This window comes from Rhinatrema bivittatum, chromosome 6, assembly GCF_901001135.1.
Source record: "Rhinatrema bivittatum chromosome 6, aRhiBiv1.1, whole genome shotgun sequence".
In the NCBI taxonomy this organism is placed as follows: domain Eukaryota; kingdom Metazoa; phylum Chordata; class Amphibia; order Gymnophiona; family Rhinatrematidae; genus Rhinatrema; species Rhinatrema bivittatum.
Window position 1 is genome coordinate 312,134,940 of NC_042620.1, and position 16,609 is coordinate 312,151,548.

Genomic DNA, 16,609 nt, shown 5'->3' on the forward strand with positions numbered 1-16,609 from the left:
ACCAAGTTATGTGCGCTGGCCACCTGCCGGTCCCGGCCGGCCTCCATCCTGCCCCCACGCCTCCCCACCCAGGCCATGGCCCCCCAGCCCACCCCTTTTCAGGACCCAGCACTTGTGTGCATATCAGGACTTACATACGTGGCCAGGCCCTTTTGAAAATGCGTGCAGCGCGCGCAGTGTCCGGCCATGCGCGCAAGTCCCAATTTTTACGTGCGCGGCCCTTTGAAAATTCGCCCATAAATTCTTTGCTTCAATATTCACCGAGGAAGATGTAAGAGATATACCCATGCCAGAAATGATATTCAAAAGTGAAGATTCAAAGGAACTGAAACAAATCTCAGTGAACCTGGAAGATGTACTAGGGAAAATTGACAAACTAAAGAGTAGCAAATCAGCTGGACCAGACGGTAAACATCCCAGACTGCTGAAAAAACTGAGAAATGAAATTGCAAACCTGTTATTGGAAGTTTGTAAACTATTAATAACATCATCTATGGTACCTGAAGACTGGAGGGTTGCCAATGTAACGCCAATTTTTAAGAAGGGAACAAGGAGTGATCCAGGAAACTACAGACCAACGAATCTGACATCTGTGCCAGGAAAAATGGTTGAAACTATCATAAAGAACAAAATTGCTGAAAATATAGATAAGCATAGTTTAATGGGACATAGCCAACATGGATTTAGCCAAGGGAAGTCTTTTTGAGGGCATAAATAAAAATATGTGGATAAAGGTAAGCCAGTTGATACAAATATCTGGATTTCCAGAAAGCATTTCACAAAGTCCCTCATGAGAGTCTTCTTAGGAGATTAGAAAGTCATGGGATAGGTGGGCAGTGTCCTATAGTGGATTAACAACTGGTTAAAAGCTAGAAAACAGAGGGGTAGATTTTCAAATACCGCAAATAGGCGTACTTTTGTTGGCGCTCCAGGCGCCAACAAAAGTACGCTGGATTTTAGTAGATACGCGCGTAGCCGCGCGTATCCGCTAAAATCCGGGATTGGCGCGCGAAAGGCTAGCGATTCCATATAGCCGGCGTGCGCCGAGCCGCGCAGCCTACCTCTGTTCCCTTCGAGGCCGCTCCGAAATCGGAGCGGCCTCGAAGGGAACTTTCCTTTGCCCTCCCCTCACCTTCCCCTCCCCTACCTAACCCACCCGCCCGGCCCTGTCTAAACCCCCTCCTTACCTTTGTCGGGGGATTTACGCCTCCCGGAGGGAGAAGTAAATCCCCGCGCGCCAGCGGGCCGCTAGCGCGCCGGGACGCAACCTGGGGGCAGGTCCAGAGGGCGCGGCCACGCCCCCGGACCGCCCCGGGCCGTAGCCACGCCCCCGGGCCTGCCCCCGGAACGCTCCCAACACGCCCCGAAAATGCCGCTGCGCTCGGTCCCGCCCCCGACACGCCCCCTCCGAAAACCCCGGGACTTACGCGAGTCCCGGGGCTGTGCGCGCGCCGGTAGGCCTATGTAAAATAGGCTCACCGGCGCGCAGGGCCCTGCTCGCCTAAATCCGCCCGGATTTGGGCGGATTTAGGCAAGCAGGGCTCTTAAAATCCGCCCCAGAGAGTAGGGCTAAATGATAAATTTTCCCAATTGAGAAAGTTGAATAGTGGAGTGACCCAGGGATCTGTTCTGGGACCTCTCATTTTAATATATTTATAAATGACCTGGAAATGAGAACAACAAGTGAGATGATCAAATTTGCCGATGACATAAAATTACTCAAAGTTGTTAAATCAGAAGAGGATGGTGAGAAATTGCAAGAGGACATAACAAAACTGGGAGATTGGGCATACAAATGGCAAATGAAATTTAATGTAGAGAAGTGCAAAGTGATGCACTTAGGGAAGAGTAACCCAAATTATAGCTACAAAATGCAAGGTTCCACATCAGGAGTCACTACTCACGAAAAGGATCTAGGTGTCCTTGTTGAAAATACATTGAAATCTTCTGCTCAGAGTGCAGCAGCAGCCGAGAAAGCAAATAGAATGCTAACAGATTATTAGGAAAGGAATGGAGAATAAAACAGAGAATATCATAAGGCCTCTGAATCACTCCATGGTACAACCTCCTCTTGAGTATTGTGTGCAGTTCCAGTCACCACATCTCAAGAAAGATATAGCAGAATTAGAAAAGGTACAGAGAAGTATGACCAAGATGATAAAGGGGATGGAAAAATTCTCCTATGAAGAAAGGCTAAAGAGGTTAGGACTCTTCAGCTTGGAGAAAAGAAGGCTGAAGGGAGATAAGATAGAGGTCTATAAAATAATAAGTGGCATGAAACGAGTTAATTGATTGTTTACTTTTTCAAAAACTACAAAGACCAGGGGACACACAATAAAGTTAGTAGGTGATACATTTAAAACTAATAAGAGAAAATATTTTTTCACTCAATGCATAATTAAAATCTGGAATTTGTTGCCAAAGGATATGGTGAAAGCTGCGTTTAAAAAAGGTTTGGTCAAATTCCTGGAGGAAAAGTCCATAAGCCATTATAAAGGTGGAGCTGCAGAAATCCATTGTTTATCCCTGGGATAACCAGGTTGGAATCTATTTACCCCTTAGGATCCTGCCAGGTACCTGTGACTTGGATTGGCCACTATTGGAAACAGGATACTGTGCTTGATGGACCCTCGGTCTGACCCAGTATGACAAGCCTTATGTTCTTATTATAGGTTACAGGTTACATTATACAGGTTTCATCTTTAATCTTTATAAGTTTGAAGTCCCTGATGCATGCATAACTTGCTGAAACATGGCCATGTTGAGATTTTAGAACATTTCTTGTTTTATTGGTTATAATTTTTGTTAGACTGTATTTCACTATTAATAAATCGTAATGTTATTACCATTGTATGTTTATTCTCTTTGCGTTGCTATTACAGTTAATGGGTTTTGTTGTCTCCTTCCTCTCTGACACTGCCTTACCCTTGTGCTCGGCTTTTTCTGCTATTACTTGACATTGCTTTATTAAGAGAGGGAGTTTGTGTCACTGTTACTCAGGGGACAACAAAATTTGAATTTCTTTTATATGGTGAGTAATAAGGGTACTCATCGTAGTTCAGCCCAGTCACCATTTTAGTATTACCGCCTACCAATGGTGCATGGATTTCTTTTAAATTATACATCTTTTGCAGTCTATCTCCCCTAAACAAAAATCACAGATAACACATTCATCAGACGCTGTGGCATGATTTCCGAAACATATTACATATATATTAGCAAAGTTTAATATTTAAAAGTATGAGGGGGGCAATTTTCAAAACTGTACATTTTGCTGCACAGTACTCAGACACTTTTACCCTACGGCTTTGCACTAGTTCTCAAAGGAAGTGTACATAAGAGCATAAGAACATGCCATACTGGGTCAGAGCAAAGGTCTATCAAGCCCAGCATCCTGTTTGCAATCCAGGTCACGAGTACCTGGCAGGATCCCCAAAGGTCGATAGATTTCATGCTGCTTATCCCAGGGATTGTGGATTTCCCCAAGTTCACCCAATAATGGTTTTTGGACTTTTCCTCCAGGAATGTGTCCAAACCTTTTTTTAAACCCGGCTACGCTAACATCTTTCAGCACATCCTCTGGCAAGCACACTTTCCTTTGAAACGGCCCCAGGAAAACAAAACACCTGTAGAGGTTTGTGCTTTTTTTTCCTCTAGGCACTTTTTCCATGCAAAACAACATGCATAGTTTTGAATCTGCTAAACTGAACGCATTATTGCCTCCCCTGATCTAACCTTGCCCCCAGGAACACATCTTCTGTATGCACCTAAGAGAACATGGGCTGGGGAAAAACGAGTATGTTTTTAGGGAGCGGCCTTTCTACTGGATAAATCAATATTTACCCATATACATGGCTTGAAAACTGTCCTTCCTATGTCCAACTATGTGTTTTTGCAGGATTGTGCTGGGAGGGATGACGGTGGAGTCATCCTGACTAATTATTAAAACCTCAAGGACGAGGATAGGGAGGCGGGTGGGTGGCAAGGCTCAAGATTTGTCTTGAGTACCTAATACCCTTCTTTTACTTTAGAAACAAGTCAGACAGAGGCACAACAAGAGACCATGAAACTCGGATTACATGACAAAAGAATAATTGAGGAAATGACATCTTTTCACAAACGCAATTATCCTGAAAGGACAACGTGTAGCCCTCTGATTACACGGGCTGGATTGAACTGGTACTCGAACAAGACTGAATCTCCCCCATTGCCCTGCCCTCCCTCCCTCACTTTTATCTTCCTTCTTCCGGGGGCAACCTTTGATTGGCGGTACAGAACTATTGAAATAAATAAATACCTTTTCCTCCTCGGTTGTATCGGGGTCCAGGCTGTTGAGAGCATTCTCAACCCTCGCCAAGCGCCCCGAGAGGGAGAGCAAGAGGTTAACCACCTTGTCCAGGTCACCGATAAACATCCTGTACTTGTCAAACTCGTTGGCTTTGCACACCGTCTTCACCAGGGCTTCCACTTCGTCGCCCAGGGCAGAGTTGGCAGCAATGTCTTCGAGGAGACCCCTCTGGGCCTCCTGCAGCACGGACAACTTCCGGCCGATGCTCTCAATCAGCTGCATCTAGAGGGAAGGAAGAGCCGGCGGTGAACAAAGAGAGGGACAGATGAAATAAGCAGCAACCCAAAGGAAGGGGGAGGAGGAGGTCAACCAGCAAAGATGAAAGAAAGGCAAAGCTGGAAAAAAAAAAAAATCAGACAACAGGAGGTCAAGGAAAAAATGTGCTGTCGGGAAAATGAAAAAAAAAAAATAGCAGCAAAGAAAAAAAGATGAAACATGAAAGAAAAAAAGATAAGAGAATGCCAGGAGCAAGTTAAATACAGTTGCATTATTTTACTTCAGAGCAATTTAAGGGGCAGCGGCAGCAGCACTGTGCAAGGACGCCCAGCGCCATCACAATAAAGTACAAGAAAACTGAAAAGGACTTTAAGAAACTAAAAAGAAGCAAAGTCACAAAATAAGGCTGGCGGGGTGGCAGGGCTATGCGCTGCCATGTGAAGGACCTGGGCTTCGTCTTCCATTCCCTGGGCTGGCTGGGGCTTCTGCGGGAGAGGGACACCCAGTGGCCGAGTCTCTGTCCCAGGACTGCAGGGCTCCAGGTCCCCAGCTGAGGAATGACTGGCACAAGTGAGTTGGGGGGAGGGAGGTATACAAAATAGAGGAACACCACCCTCACCCCCAACGCAGGTAGCTGAAGTCCAAAAGGTGCCGGTTCAGACTCAGCTGGAAGCCTGAGGGAGCAGGAGGAAACTGCTGGGCCAAAGAAAAGTTCACAAGTTTATCACAGACTACTTCTGAAGTGACTAAGGGATGCTGAATTGTTAATACTGGGGCCGATGCAATAATCTTTGCAGAAAGCGGGCGCTGACTTTTCAGCGCCTGCTTTCTTAATGCACACATGGTGCCCACAAGGGGGGGCGCCATGCAATATATAAATTAGGGGGTTGCGCTAGGAAGGAGGCGCTAGGGTCGCTTACGTGACCTTAGCGCCTCCTTGCTAACGCGACCCGCCGCGGCTGCCGGTTATGAAGACCGAGGCCGGTAAACTCGGCCTCTGTTTTCATAACTTGCCTGTCTGCCAGTAATGAAAACGGCCGCACATTTACCTTTTTGCATTGGGAGTGAATGAGTAATAGCCTCATTCACATGCATTTGCATGTGATGAGCGCTAACAAATTCACTCTGCGTCGGATGTGCGTTAAATAGGCGCTAATCCCCCTATTGCATTGGCCCCACTGCTTTAAAATGGTTTGCACTGGTCCTGGAGGGACGAACACAACGGATTGTTATTCTTGGCAAGAATAACAAACAGTCAGAACCAGAAACAGCAGTAGATACACTCAAAGTACATGAAATCAAGAAATACATGTCGATCCCTTTAACCCATCAAACAAAAGGCAAAAGTCCAACCATCAAATTAGATAACGAATACAAGGAGGAGGGACAAAAGATTCAATATGTCCTTCGGTTCATATAGGAATTTTATTATGTTCAGGCAAGCAAAGAGATTGTTGTAGCATCCAAAACAGCAGTTTGTATTAATAATTTTATGGTCCCCGACACGGGCCGTGTTTCGAGGAAGCTGCGTCGGGAGGGAACCCACACAAAGCTGAGGAAGCATTTAAACCAAAGGATCAGAATATATGTTAGAAAATCTCCCCAAATCAAGGCGGAGGGAAGGACAGTGAAACATTCACCAAAATCCTCGTTGAGAAGGAAATAGTTCAAAGAAAGAACATGTCGGGGACTGCTGCTGGAGGTAACGAGCTGAGCGTGAAAAATGCTGATATGAATATAAACTGCTACTCGCGATCTCTTTAACCCAGCCAACTATAACCGCAGAACATTCCCCCCACCCTTCATCCCCTCCCTTACCCTCTTACAGTTTCCAACTAGCCTAGCTCTGCTAAAGCCAACAAATTACAGATCAAGGATAAGATATAACAGATCTCATTCATTGACGTTTGCTACCTTACTCCATAGATCTGAATTTAAAGCGTTCACAAATGGAGACCACAACTGCTGACGCAATTGTTTTTGAATCTTCACCCGTGACTGCACTGTCTTTTCTTCCATTAGAAATAAATTGAACATGGACGTCTTCCATGCATCTGGCCTGCAATCTGTGAGTGTCGAGAGAAGGGCTGCAGGGGATGGGGAATACAGGAGCAGTTCCAAAGATGGGCCAGAGCCTTCCAACCACATCACCAATATCAAAAGGTAGGGCCACAAAGCATCCTTTTACCAGTAATAACCTCTCATGTGTATTCAATTTCAAAGTTGGATCTATGTGACCTAACATACAAAAGGCAGCTGACCATATATGTAAGGAAACCTTTCACTTTGCTCCAGAGCCTCTGTATCTCTACGCATTCCCAAAGACAGTGCCTAAATGATGCTCTTACATGGTCACATTTAAGTCGAGAATCTTTAGCTAACACTTTGGCTCTAAAGGCCTTATGTGGCCAGAAGAGGGTTCTATACAAACTTTTAAAATGAGATTCCCAAAAGGACACATGTCATTGTCTTTCTAATTAACATATCACAATCACATAAATCCTCATCTGATATACTACAGTTTAAATCTTGTGACCAAACTGCAGCTAAAGCTTTTTAGCCCAACTGTTTAACATTTACATTACTCAATCTGCCATGTCCTTGCATGCTTGGATGTGAGCTATCGGTATCTTTGCCGACCTCCAATTCTTAAATACCATTAAGGATTGAGTTAAGAAACGCTAGACAGGATTTCTTCATGCCTAGCAACTGTACAGGCATGGTTAAGTTTAACATATAGCCAACAAGCCTTATATATATGACTTATATATATGACATATATATGACTTATAGCCAACAAGCTCATCCTAATGCCTCCAAAAGACAACCCTGGTTCACCAACGAACTTAGAAGGCTCAAACAAAACTTAAGACAAAAGGAGGCTAACTGGCGGAAATCTCCAAGTGCCAGTACACTCTCAGCTTACAAACTCATGGTACACCTGTACAAGGCCTCCACCTCTAAATCAAAAAGGGATTTTTACGCATCCAAAATACACAACATGGTCTTTGACGCTAAAGCTCTATTCGCCTATGTCTCCTCTCTCACTCAAGTACCCTCCCCAGAATGCCCCAGTATTCAAGCTCAATCTAAGGCAGAAGAATTCGCTCTCTTTTTTCAAAACAAAATCAAGAATCTTCTCATTCAACTACCCTCTAAGATCCCCCCCCTTACCATCGGCTCTGCTGACTCCCATCAGAAACACTCACCTCGAAACCTTTGAACCCATCTCATCCTCTGAAATTCAAACCATCCTTAGAAGAATGAAACCATGTTCACACCCGGCGGACCATATTCCCACCAAACTTCTCCTCTCAATCCCAGACACCATCTCCAAAACAATGGCGGACATCATCAACTGCTCGCTCTCCCACGGTTCCTTCCCAGAAGACCTGAAACAGGCCTCACTCAAACCTCTCCTAAAAAAACACAATCTGGAACTAAAAGACCCCAACAATTACCGCCCAATAGCCAATCTCCCCTTCATCGCCAAGATCATGGAAAGGCTTGTGAACTCTCAACTATCAGACTACATTGAAGATAACAAACTTCTCTCCGCCTCGCAACATGGATTCCGCAAAAATCTAGGCACCGAATCCCTCCTTACTTCCCTTACAGACCTCCTCATCCTAGGTCTCGACAAAGGCCAATCCTTTTTATTGGTCCTTCTGGATCTTTCGGCAGCCTTTGATACCGTCAATCACTCCATCCTCATCAACCAGTTAGCTGCGATAGGAATCTCCGGATCGGCTCTCTCCTGGTTCAAATCATTTCTCACCAACAGAGGTTATAAAGTCAAAATCCATAACAAAGAATCATCACGCCACGACTCAACTATAGGAGTCCCACAAGGCTCCTCTTTATCTCCTACACTCTTTAATATCTACCTCCTACCTCTTTGCCAACTCCTCACCAACCTCAACTTAAAACACTTTCTCTATGCAGACGATATCCAGATCCTGATCCCCATCAAAGATTCATACTCAAAAACCCTCGACTACTGGGAGACCTGTCACCTAGAAATCAAACGCCTCCTCAACAGCCTAAATCTTGTACTAAACTCCTCCAAAACTGAAATATTACTCATAACCCCTGACAACAACAATCTCACCGCCTGTCACCCAACCAACCCACAAATCACTCAAGTGAGGGATCTAGGGGTGCTAATCGACAATAAGCTGAACTTCAAAGCCTCCATCAACAGAACAACCAAAGACTGCTTCTACAAACTGCAAGTTTTAAAAAGGATAAGACCCCTCTTCCACGCCAAAGACTTCAGAACCATCCTCCAAGCTCTCATTTTCTCTAAGTTAGACTACTGCAACTCTACTTTACTTGGTCTCCCTTCCTCATACACCAAACCGCTCCAAATGGTTCAAAACGCTGCAGCCCGTCTACTAACAAACACCAGGAAAAGAGACCACATTTCCCCAGTCCTGAAAGACCTTCACTGGTTGCCAATTCATTTCAGAGTCATCTACAAATCTATCACCCTGATATATAAAATCATTCACCAACATACCACAATTGACCTTCAAGTTCCCCTCCGCTTACACAAATCAACAAGACCGACCAGAGAAGCTTACAGAGGATGCCTCCAGGTTCCACCCACCAAAACCACTAATCACAGTACCCTAAGAGACCGAGCCCTGTCCACAGCTGGCCCACCTTTATGGAACTCCATCCCCCCAGATATCAGAAACGAGCCATGCCTCCTAACCTTCAAGAAAAGACTCAAGACATGGCTGTTCAGGCAAGCCTTCCCGAACCTCATCTAATACGCCTCACCAGCAAACACGCGACACAGTAGCTGTATATACTGTACACTGTACATATTGTATATTTGTATATAATTAACCTCTTTTATCTCTCTTCATTTCCTCCACCCGGTTCAACAACCCTTGTTAATTGTAACTGCATCTCTTCATCACGTTTATTTATGTTCGTTGTTGTATTCATCGCACCCCTGTTTTATGTAAACCGACATGATGTGAATTTTTTCATGAATGCCAGTATAAAAAAACCTTAAATAAATAAATAAATAAACATGAGTAAAACTGAGATACTGTATCTCACCAGGTATCCCTCAAAAGACATTCCCAATTCATTGGCAGTTGATGGGACCTCCATACCCATCGGATTCCAGATTCACAACCTACGGGTTACCATGGACTCTAGATTGTCCTTGAAACCGCATATCAATAAATTAGTTAAGGGGGCATATTATAAACTTCAATTGCTACGCAGATTACGCCCTTTTCTTAGTAAAAATGATTTAAAGACTATTGTGCATTTTCTTGTTATGTCATCGCTAGATTATTGTAATGTACTGTAACTTGGTCTTCCCCAGACAACTATACGAGCACGGCAGTGTGTGTTTAGAACTCAGCAGTTCGCACTGCTTCTGGCAATTCAATTCGACAGCATATAACCCCAGTTCTGACAAAACTTCACTGGTTACCAATATGTTGGCAGACCAAATTTAAGGTTCTTATGCTTGATTTTAAGGAATTAAATTGGCTTCTTCCACCTTGTTTTAATGCTGCTCTTAAGCTCCCCCAACCATCTAAGGTCTTTGAGATCGGCTTCAAAGAATCTTCTTGATATTCCCTCTTTTTGCACGATTAGATTGGATGAAACACGAGAACATCTTCTCAATGTGCAGGGCCCAGAGTTATGGAATCTATTGCCACAAGATGTCTAGGCGGCGAGTTCGACAAAAGGAATCAGGAAATAGGTAAAGAGGTTCTTTTTTTTAAACAAGCTTTTAGCTAGAGAGGCAGGTTTTATATTTTATATTTCATAACTTTTATTTCATAGTCTCCTGAGGTTAGCTAGGTGCATTAAGGATTTGGATGTTTGAGTAAACTATATGGCAGAGTCTAAGGTTTTGTTTTTATGTATTTTCCTTTTGTTTTATGTAATTGTTTTATGAGTTTATGTATTATTTTATGCTTTTAATTATATATGTTTTTATGTAAAAAACTCTTAGGAAGTATGAGAAGCAGTTTATACATGTTTAAATAAATAAATAAATAAATCTTATCAGTTGCATGTTATATTATCATGTGAAGCAGGTGGATGTGGCGATAATGGCTAGCTCTGTTGGTGCTTGAGCATCAGAGCTCCTTGCTGCAGGGGACAGCAGGAAGGAATTGCTTCTCTCTCTTTCTCACCGTTCCCGCTTCTCCCTGCAGCCTATTGGGTGGCCAAGGAATGTCTGACCAATGGGCTGCAGCAATATAGGAGAGACAAGCTTCCTGCCTTGGGTGTCCCCTGAGGTGCAGTGGAGATGGGAAAGCTGTTGAGGCCAATGCAATAACCTGTGCGTTAAGAGCACACAGTGTTTAAGCACAGGTTAAATATTTTTTTAACTCCCAATACACAGGGTGATCCAGTACCGAGCGGTAGGAAGAGCTGCGTTAGTGCCTACGGCACCCGCGGTTACCGCCCGCACAGTGCAGCTCACCTACCGCTCGATCCTGAAGCCTAATTATATGTAAATGTAAGCCGCGTCCGAAAAGCCTTAGTCCCGCGCAACCCAGGATACTGGATAGAGCGCCTATACAGGATCCTGGGTGCGCGGGCCTAAGGCTTCACGCCACACTGGTATCTGTCATTTCAAATGTCATTTGAAATGACAGATACCAGGAAGTCTGGTCCGATCGGGTGCAAAAGTAAGTTGCTTCGCCGCTGTCAGTGTCCCCCCCCCCCTCCTCTCGGAGCAGGGAGCGAAAAGCAGCCTTGCTCCGGGAGGGGGGGGGGACACTGACGGCGGCGAAGCAACGCAGAAGCAACGGCGAAACGACTTTTCAGTGTCCCCCCCCCTTCTCGGAGCAGGGCGCGAAAAGCAGCCTTGCTCCGGGAGGGGGGGGGGGGGGACACTGACAGCGGCGAAGCTTTCCCCCAGCCCGGACACCGGCAAAACTTGCTGTTTTGCAGCCATGAGCCACGAGCAGGAACGCGAAGATCTGGCTCCGATAGCTCCTCACGACAAGATGGCCGCCTGCACGGGGAAAGAGTACAATTGGCCACTGAAGACGTGACATCACGACATCACGTCTTGAGCGGCCAATTGTACTCTTTCCCCGTGCAGGCGGCCATCTTGTATGCGAGGCCATCTTGTATGTAGGCCATCTTGTATGCGTGCAGGCGGCCATCTTGTATGTTGATGTGCAAAGTATGCGAGATGCTAATGCATCTCGCATACTTTGCACATCAACATGGTCTGTGTACCCTCAAATCTCAATTTAGTCTACCCTTTAATTTTTTTCTAGATATTTATTCTCGCTATAATCATGCCGAGCATTCACCTACGTCCTGTTGACGAGTTACTATTATTATTATTATTATTATCTATGTAATATTTAATTTAATCTACTATTAATATCCATATGTTATAGGTTATATGCTAAATGCAATATGTTATACGTTATATGTTAAGAAACGCTGTTCCATGTAACGCCTTTTGTGCAAAAGTTTTGTTATATGTAAACCGACCTGATTCGATACTTGTATTGAGAATGTCGGTATATAAAAATCCGAAATAAATAAATAAATAAATAAATAAATCAGGAGTTAAAACTTTAACTTAGGTGTGAAGGGGCTGAATGGGAGCGAGCGTATAGGAGCATAGATTTTGCTCTGCTCCTAATTTAGGAGCCTCTCTTTTCTTGTGCTCCTAGCCGGCTATCTAGCCATGGATAGACTTAAAAAAATAAATGCACTGTTGAGCTTCTGCTCTGCTTGTCCTCGCCTTGGGGTGGAGAGCGAGCCCTGGCGGAAGATCCAGAATTAGAAGCTTTATTCCACCTCTGACCAGGAGTAAAGTTTCTAACGTTAAGAAAATGTGCGCTCATCCAGCACACCTCTCTGGATTGGGAGGGAAGGCTTACCGCCCTCATTTGCATGAAATTTCCATGGGAGGGTGCCGGGCTAACCACACGTTTCTGAACGCTCATTTTGTGAGCGGAAAACTCCCTGCTGCATCAGCAGGAAGGCTTACGCTCGCAAAATGTGGGTTCAAGAGCAGGTGAATGCACTTTTCTGCATCAGCCTGTGAGAGAGGAACAGAGGAGCTATGCGCAGGGTGAGAAAGGGACTGAGAGACACAATCAATGGGAGAGAGAATACTGCAGGGAGAATCTGGGAGAGGAACTGCGTTCTGGCTGGGAGATGAGGAGAGAACTGCGAGGGGCTGGGGAGAGGAGCCCATAGCGGAGCTGTGTGAGAGGGAACGGAGTAGACACAGACTGTGAGGATGAGAGGGGCTGAGAGAGCAGCTGAGAGCGTTAAGAGAGGCAAAGTGGGCAGTGAGAAGGGGATAAAAGCTGGAAGAGAGAACATGGGCTGTGATAAGAGGACCTCGGGTGAGTGGTTAGGTGAAGGGAATTTAAGAGGTAGAGAGAGGTGGCCTGGGAAAGGACAGAGAGGATGGGGGCTGATAGGGGAGGTAAACCAAGAGAAGGGGCTGTGAGAAGAGAAGTGATCATGGGAGACAGAAGAGGTAGGAAGGATAAGGGGAAGGATAGACGTGGCAAGAGGGGGGGTGAGACCATGAAAACAACGAGCTGCGGAGGGAAAGCCGGCAGGATAAAGAGAGATATAAATGGAAGAAAAATAACAGAAACATAAAGAAAAGAAGAAGCCCAGAAAATACATTTTAAAAAAAGGAATGAGGATAAAAAGAGGAAACTAAGAGAAAGCTAAGTGCAAGCAGAGCCAGAGGATAAACTGAAACTTCAAACGCAAAGGTTGGAAGATTATTTTGTTTGGTGGGAATGGGTCAAGGGTAGTGGGGCAGCTGGGGCAGGTGGTTATTTGCCCTTTGCTTCAAGCCCTGCAGTCATGGAGGTAAATCAAGTATTTTACTGGAAGGATGGGGGAAGGGGGAGGAGGTAGTGCTGGCATGCAGTGCCGTGGGCTGGAAAATCTGGCTCTTTAAAACGGGCTCCACCTGGGCAGCTCCAGTACTGAGAGGGGAACACCGTTTCCCTTGCTCACGCACACAACATTACAAACATTCCTCTGCTGTATCCTGCAGGACAGCGCCGTTATCTCTGATGTTTCCACGATGCAACTGTAGCTCCGGGAGCTGCTGACCTCGGAGCCGCCAGGGCTCAGCGCAGGCAGGTACAGGACTGGCTCTGGCCTGCAATCTGTGAGTGCAGAGAGAAGAGCTGCAGGGGACGGGGAATACGGGAGCAGTTCCAGAAAAAGAGAGAGAGAGAGAGAGATGTGCTTGGTCTCAGGGAGGGCAGAGCAGGGAGGTGAGCCAAGCTTGGGGGGGGGGGGGGATTGAAAATTGAGAGGTAAGTGGAAGGGAAGTCTAATATGCTGAGGAGGGGGGTGAGGGTAGGGAGCGATGGAGGGGTGGGTGCAGAGGAGGGAGCTGGCTAACAAGGGCTCATGAGGGGCCTGCTGGGGAGTGGAAGATTAGGAACTGGGAGGGGAATAGCGAACGACAGGTCAAGAGGAAATGGGGGGGTGGGGGTGGCAGAGCAGGCTACGGTGATGTAGGGCATGGACCAGGATGTTAACCCCCACCCCAAATATAAATGCCAACGTATGCCCACGCAGGAGGGGGAGAATTAAAGTGCAGAGGGAGTAAGGAAAGGAGGGGATTGGAGGCAGAAGAGATTAGGAGAAGTAAGGGGGCAGTATTAAGAGGGCGTGGTGTATAGGCATGGGGCAGAGAGGATGAGCTGGGTCTGGGGAGTCTGAGGGCTTCCCTGGCTTTTGCAATGAGTCCTCTCCATGTCCGCATTACCTGCTCCTCTCTGGATATTCAAACACAGGCTGCCCAGTCGTACCCACAAGCAGCTGGTTTGCTTGTGGAGGGGGTGGAGAGCTGTAATTTGTGTGACTGGCCACAGTTACTTATTTATTGCCAAATTTCTACATTGCCACCTATGGGATGTCACTTACTTTACTGCTTTACACATGAATTATGCATCGGTCTACGGAGAAAGAGCTTTGCTTCAGATTTTCACACTGGGGTTGACAAAGCTTTGACAATTCTGCTAGTTTAAATTCAAGTACCAACAAAGTTAATGTCTGGTGTAATATGCATATATTATAGCATGCACAATCTTCCGAGGGCCTTTGAAGCCCATCACGTACGCTTGGCTTGTGGCAAAGCATATCAGCCAACAAGCACTGAATGCTCAACTCTTACCTTCCTCTGTGCCAGCTCATGGTCCACATCCTCATCCGACTCCACCTCGTCCACTTCTGGCAGCCCCTTCATTTTGTTCAGCAGCTCTGCCTTGCCAGCCGACGTGTTGTAGTAGGCCGAGCAGGAGGTGGGGCTGATGGCGCCCCCTGAGGGAGGGGAAATGGGCTGAAATTCATACCTATATTCAAAAGAAAAACGAGTCTCATCATTCCAAAAGGTCTTGAAGTCTTAATCGGTCCTCATCAAAGCTGTCAAAAGGCTTCCAGCCGAAAGACCCTAATACAATAAACCAGCATCTGGGAAGTTTCTGTCTCCTCTATTCAGAAATGTATGCACATGGGGTTTGGGGACCCCTAGGTGTAGGAGATTTCAGGGGGCTCCCATTTATCTTAAACTAGAATCTGCCAACCAAGCTGCATCTTCTACTTCCCAACTAGTGCCAGTATCATGCAACGGTCATGAGCAGCATGATGCTGATTTTCTTGCTGACTAGATAGCTTCTATCCTCTGTCTATCAGCACCAATCCTGCAACACAGTCATCTGTATTCTGTCACGTGGCTATCAATCCAGGGCTACACCTGCATGGAGAACTAAGCAGACAGAGGGGTAAAAGCCAGAGATTTTGGCTTCTTACAGAGCTCCATTTTTCCCCACAGTGTCCCTGCCTTCCATAACAGCTGCACAACTGTGCTACCACTAAGTGGCATCATGAACAAAGTGAACATTAACAAAGTCACCCAGCCATCCTACACAGAATGCCTGCACACTCTCAGATATTAAAGGTTTCCCCTAAACTCAGGTCCCATGGCAAGACCCCCCACAAAATCAGATGCTTTATCCAGCCTGAGGCAAGCATTCAATTGCAAATTGTTGCTATGGGCAGATGAGATGTGGGATTTGTGTGTTATCTTCTGCACTGGTCTCACTCAATATACAGATGATCGTCTTGTAAAATGACGTGAACTGCAGATCAAATACACACAATTTCTTTTAAATTATGAACCTGATTTAAGATCGTATTCTGTAACAAAACTGCACTAAAGAACTTCTCAGTATTTTTAATGTAATGGCATGCAAGCTCTTACAAGTGTGAAATATGGATTATGCCAGTACTGGTATTACTGGTTCTCAAGTGCTTAGCAGTATACGGCAGGAAAAAAAAAACATTGTAATTCTTCTCAGCCATTTACTTTTTTTTTTTTAAACAAAGAGCTACAAGCAAATACAGTAGAAAGTAAAGCAGCAAAAGTGTAAGATCGGCCCAATGAATCAAAGGCCAAGCTGTGCACCATTGTGCAGAGGGTCTGGGTTCAACTCTCCAAGCTGGCTGGGGGGCTGGGGATGCTGCATTCACAATGGCTGTCCTAGCACAGCAGTTCCCAAACCTGTCCCGGAGAGACTTGCAATCACTAACTCCATAGCATGCAAAATTTTCTCTCATGAATATTTATTCTGGATATCATGACTGGCTGGGGGTCCCCCAGGACAGATTTGGGAACCTCTGCTCCCAGCGGACATGCAAGCGCTCACCTAGCCGGGTCTGTCGGGCAGCTATGCAGGAGACCTAGAAGGCCAGATGTTTGTGCAGCAGCCATGTTAGCACTGGTAGCCATTTAGATTATTACAAACCTTCCTAATTAGACATGGGAAGGGAGGAGGGGAGCTAGAAGTTAACTAATGGGGTATTTTTGCATACTTATCTGCCCAGGATGGTAAGTACAAATGAGGAAGACATGGAAAAACTGTCCTGGTTAAGGAGTGAAATCTTACAAGTGGACACACTCTATGGCTGTCAGATGGGGTATATCCTTAGCAGGATGGACTGGATGGGACAATTGATCTACTGTAATTTACTATGTTAAAAAAA

The 16,609-nt window shown here is 45.6% G+C and overlaps 1 protein-coding gene across 3 annotated transcripts in view; it reads right to left on the reverse strand.

The window, feature by feature from the left end:
- SHROOM4 (shroom family member 4) overlaps window positions 1-16,609 on the reverse strand; it is a 318,353-nt gene that overhangs the window by 10,803 nt on the left and 290,941 nt on the right. For all 3 annotated transcript variants that reach the window (XM_029607489.1, XM_029607490.1, XM_029607491.1), the window contains 2 exons: window positions 14,742-14,919; window positions 4,298-4,570 (listed from right to left, as the gene is read on the reverse strand). In XM_029607489.1, coding sequence (XP_029463349.1) covers window positions 4,298-4,570; window positions 14,742-14,919 — 451 coding nt within the window. The remainder of the gene's footprint in view (window positions 1-4,297; window positions 4,571-14,741; window positions 14,920-16,609) is intronic.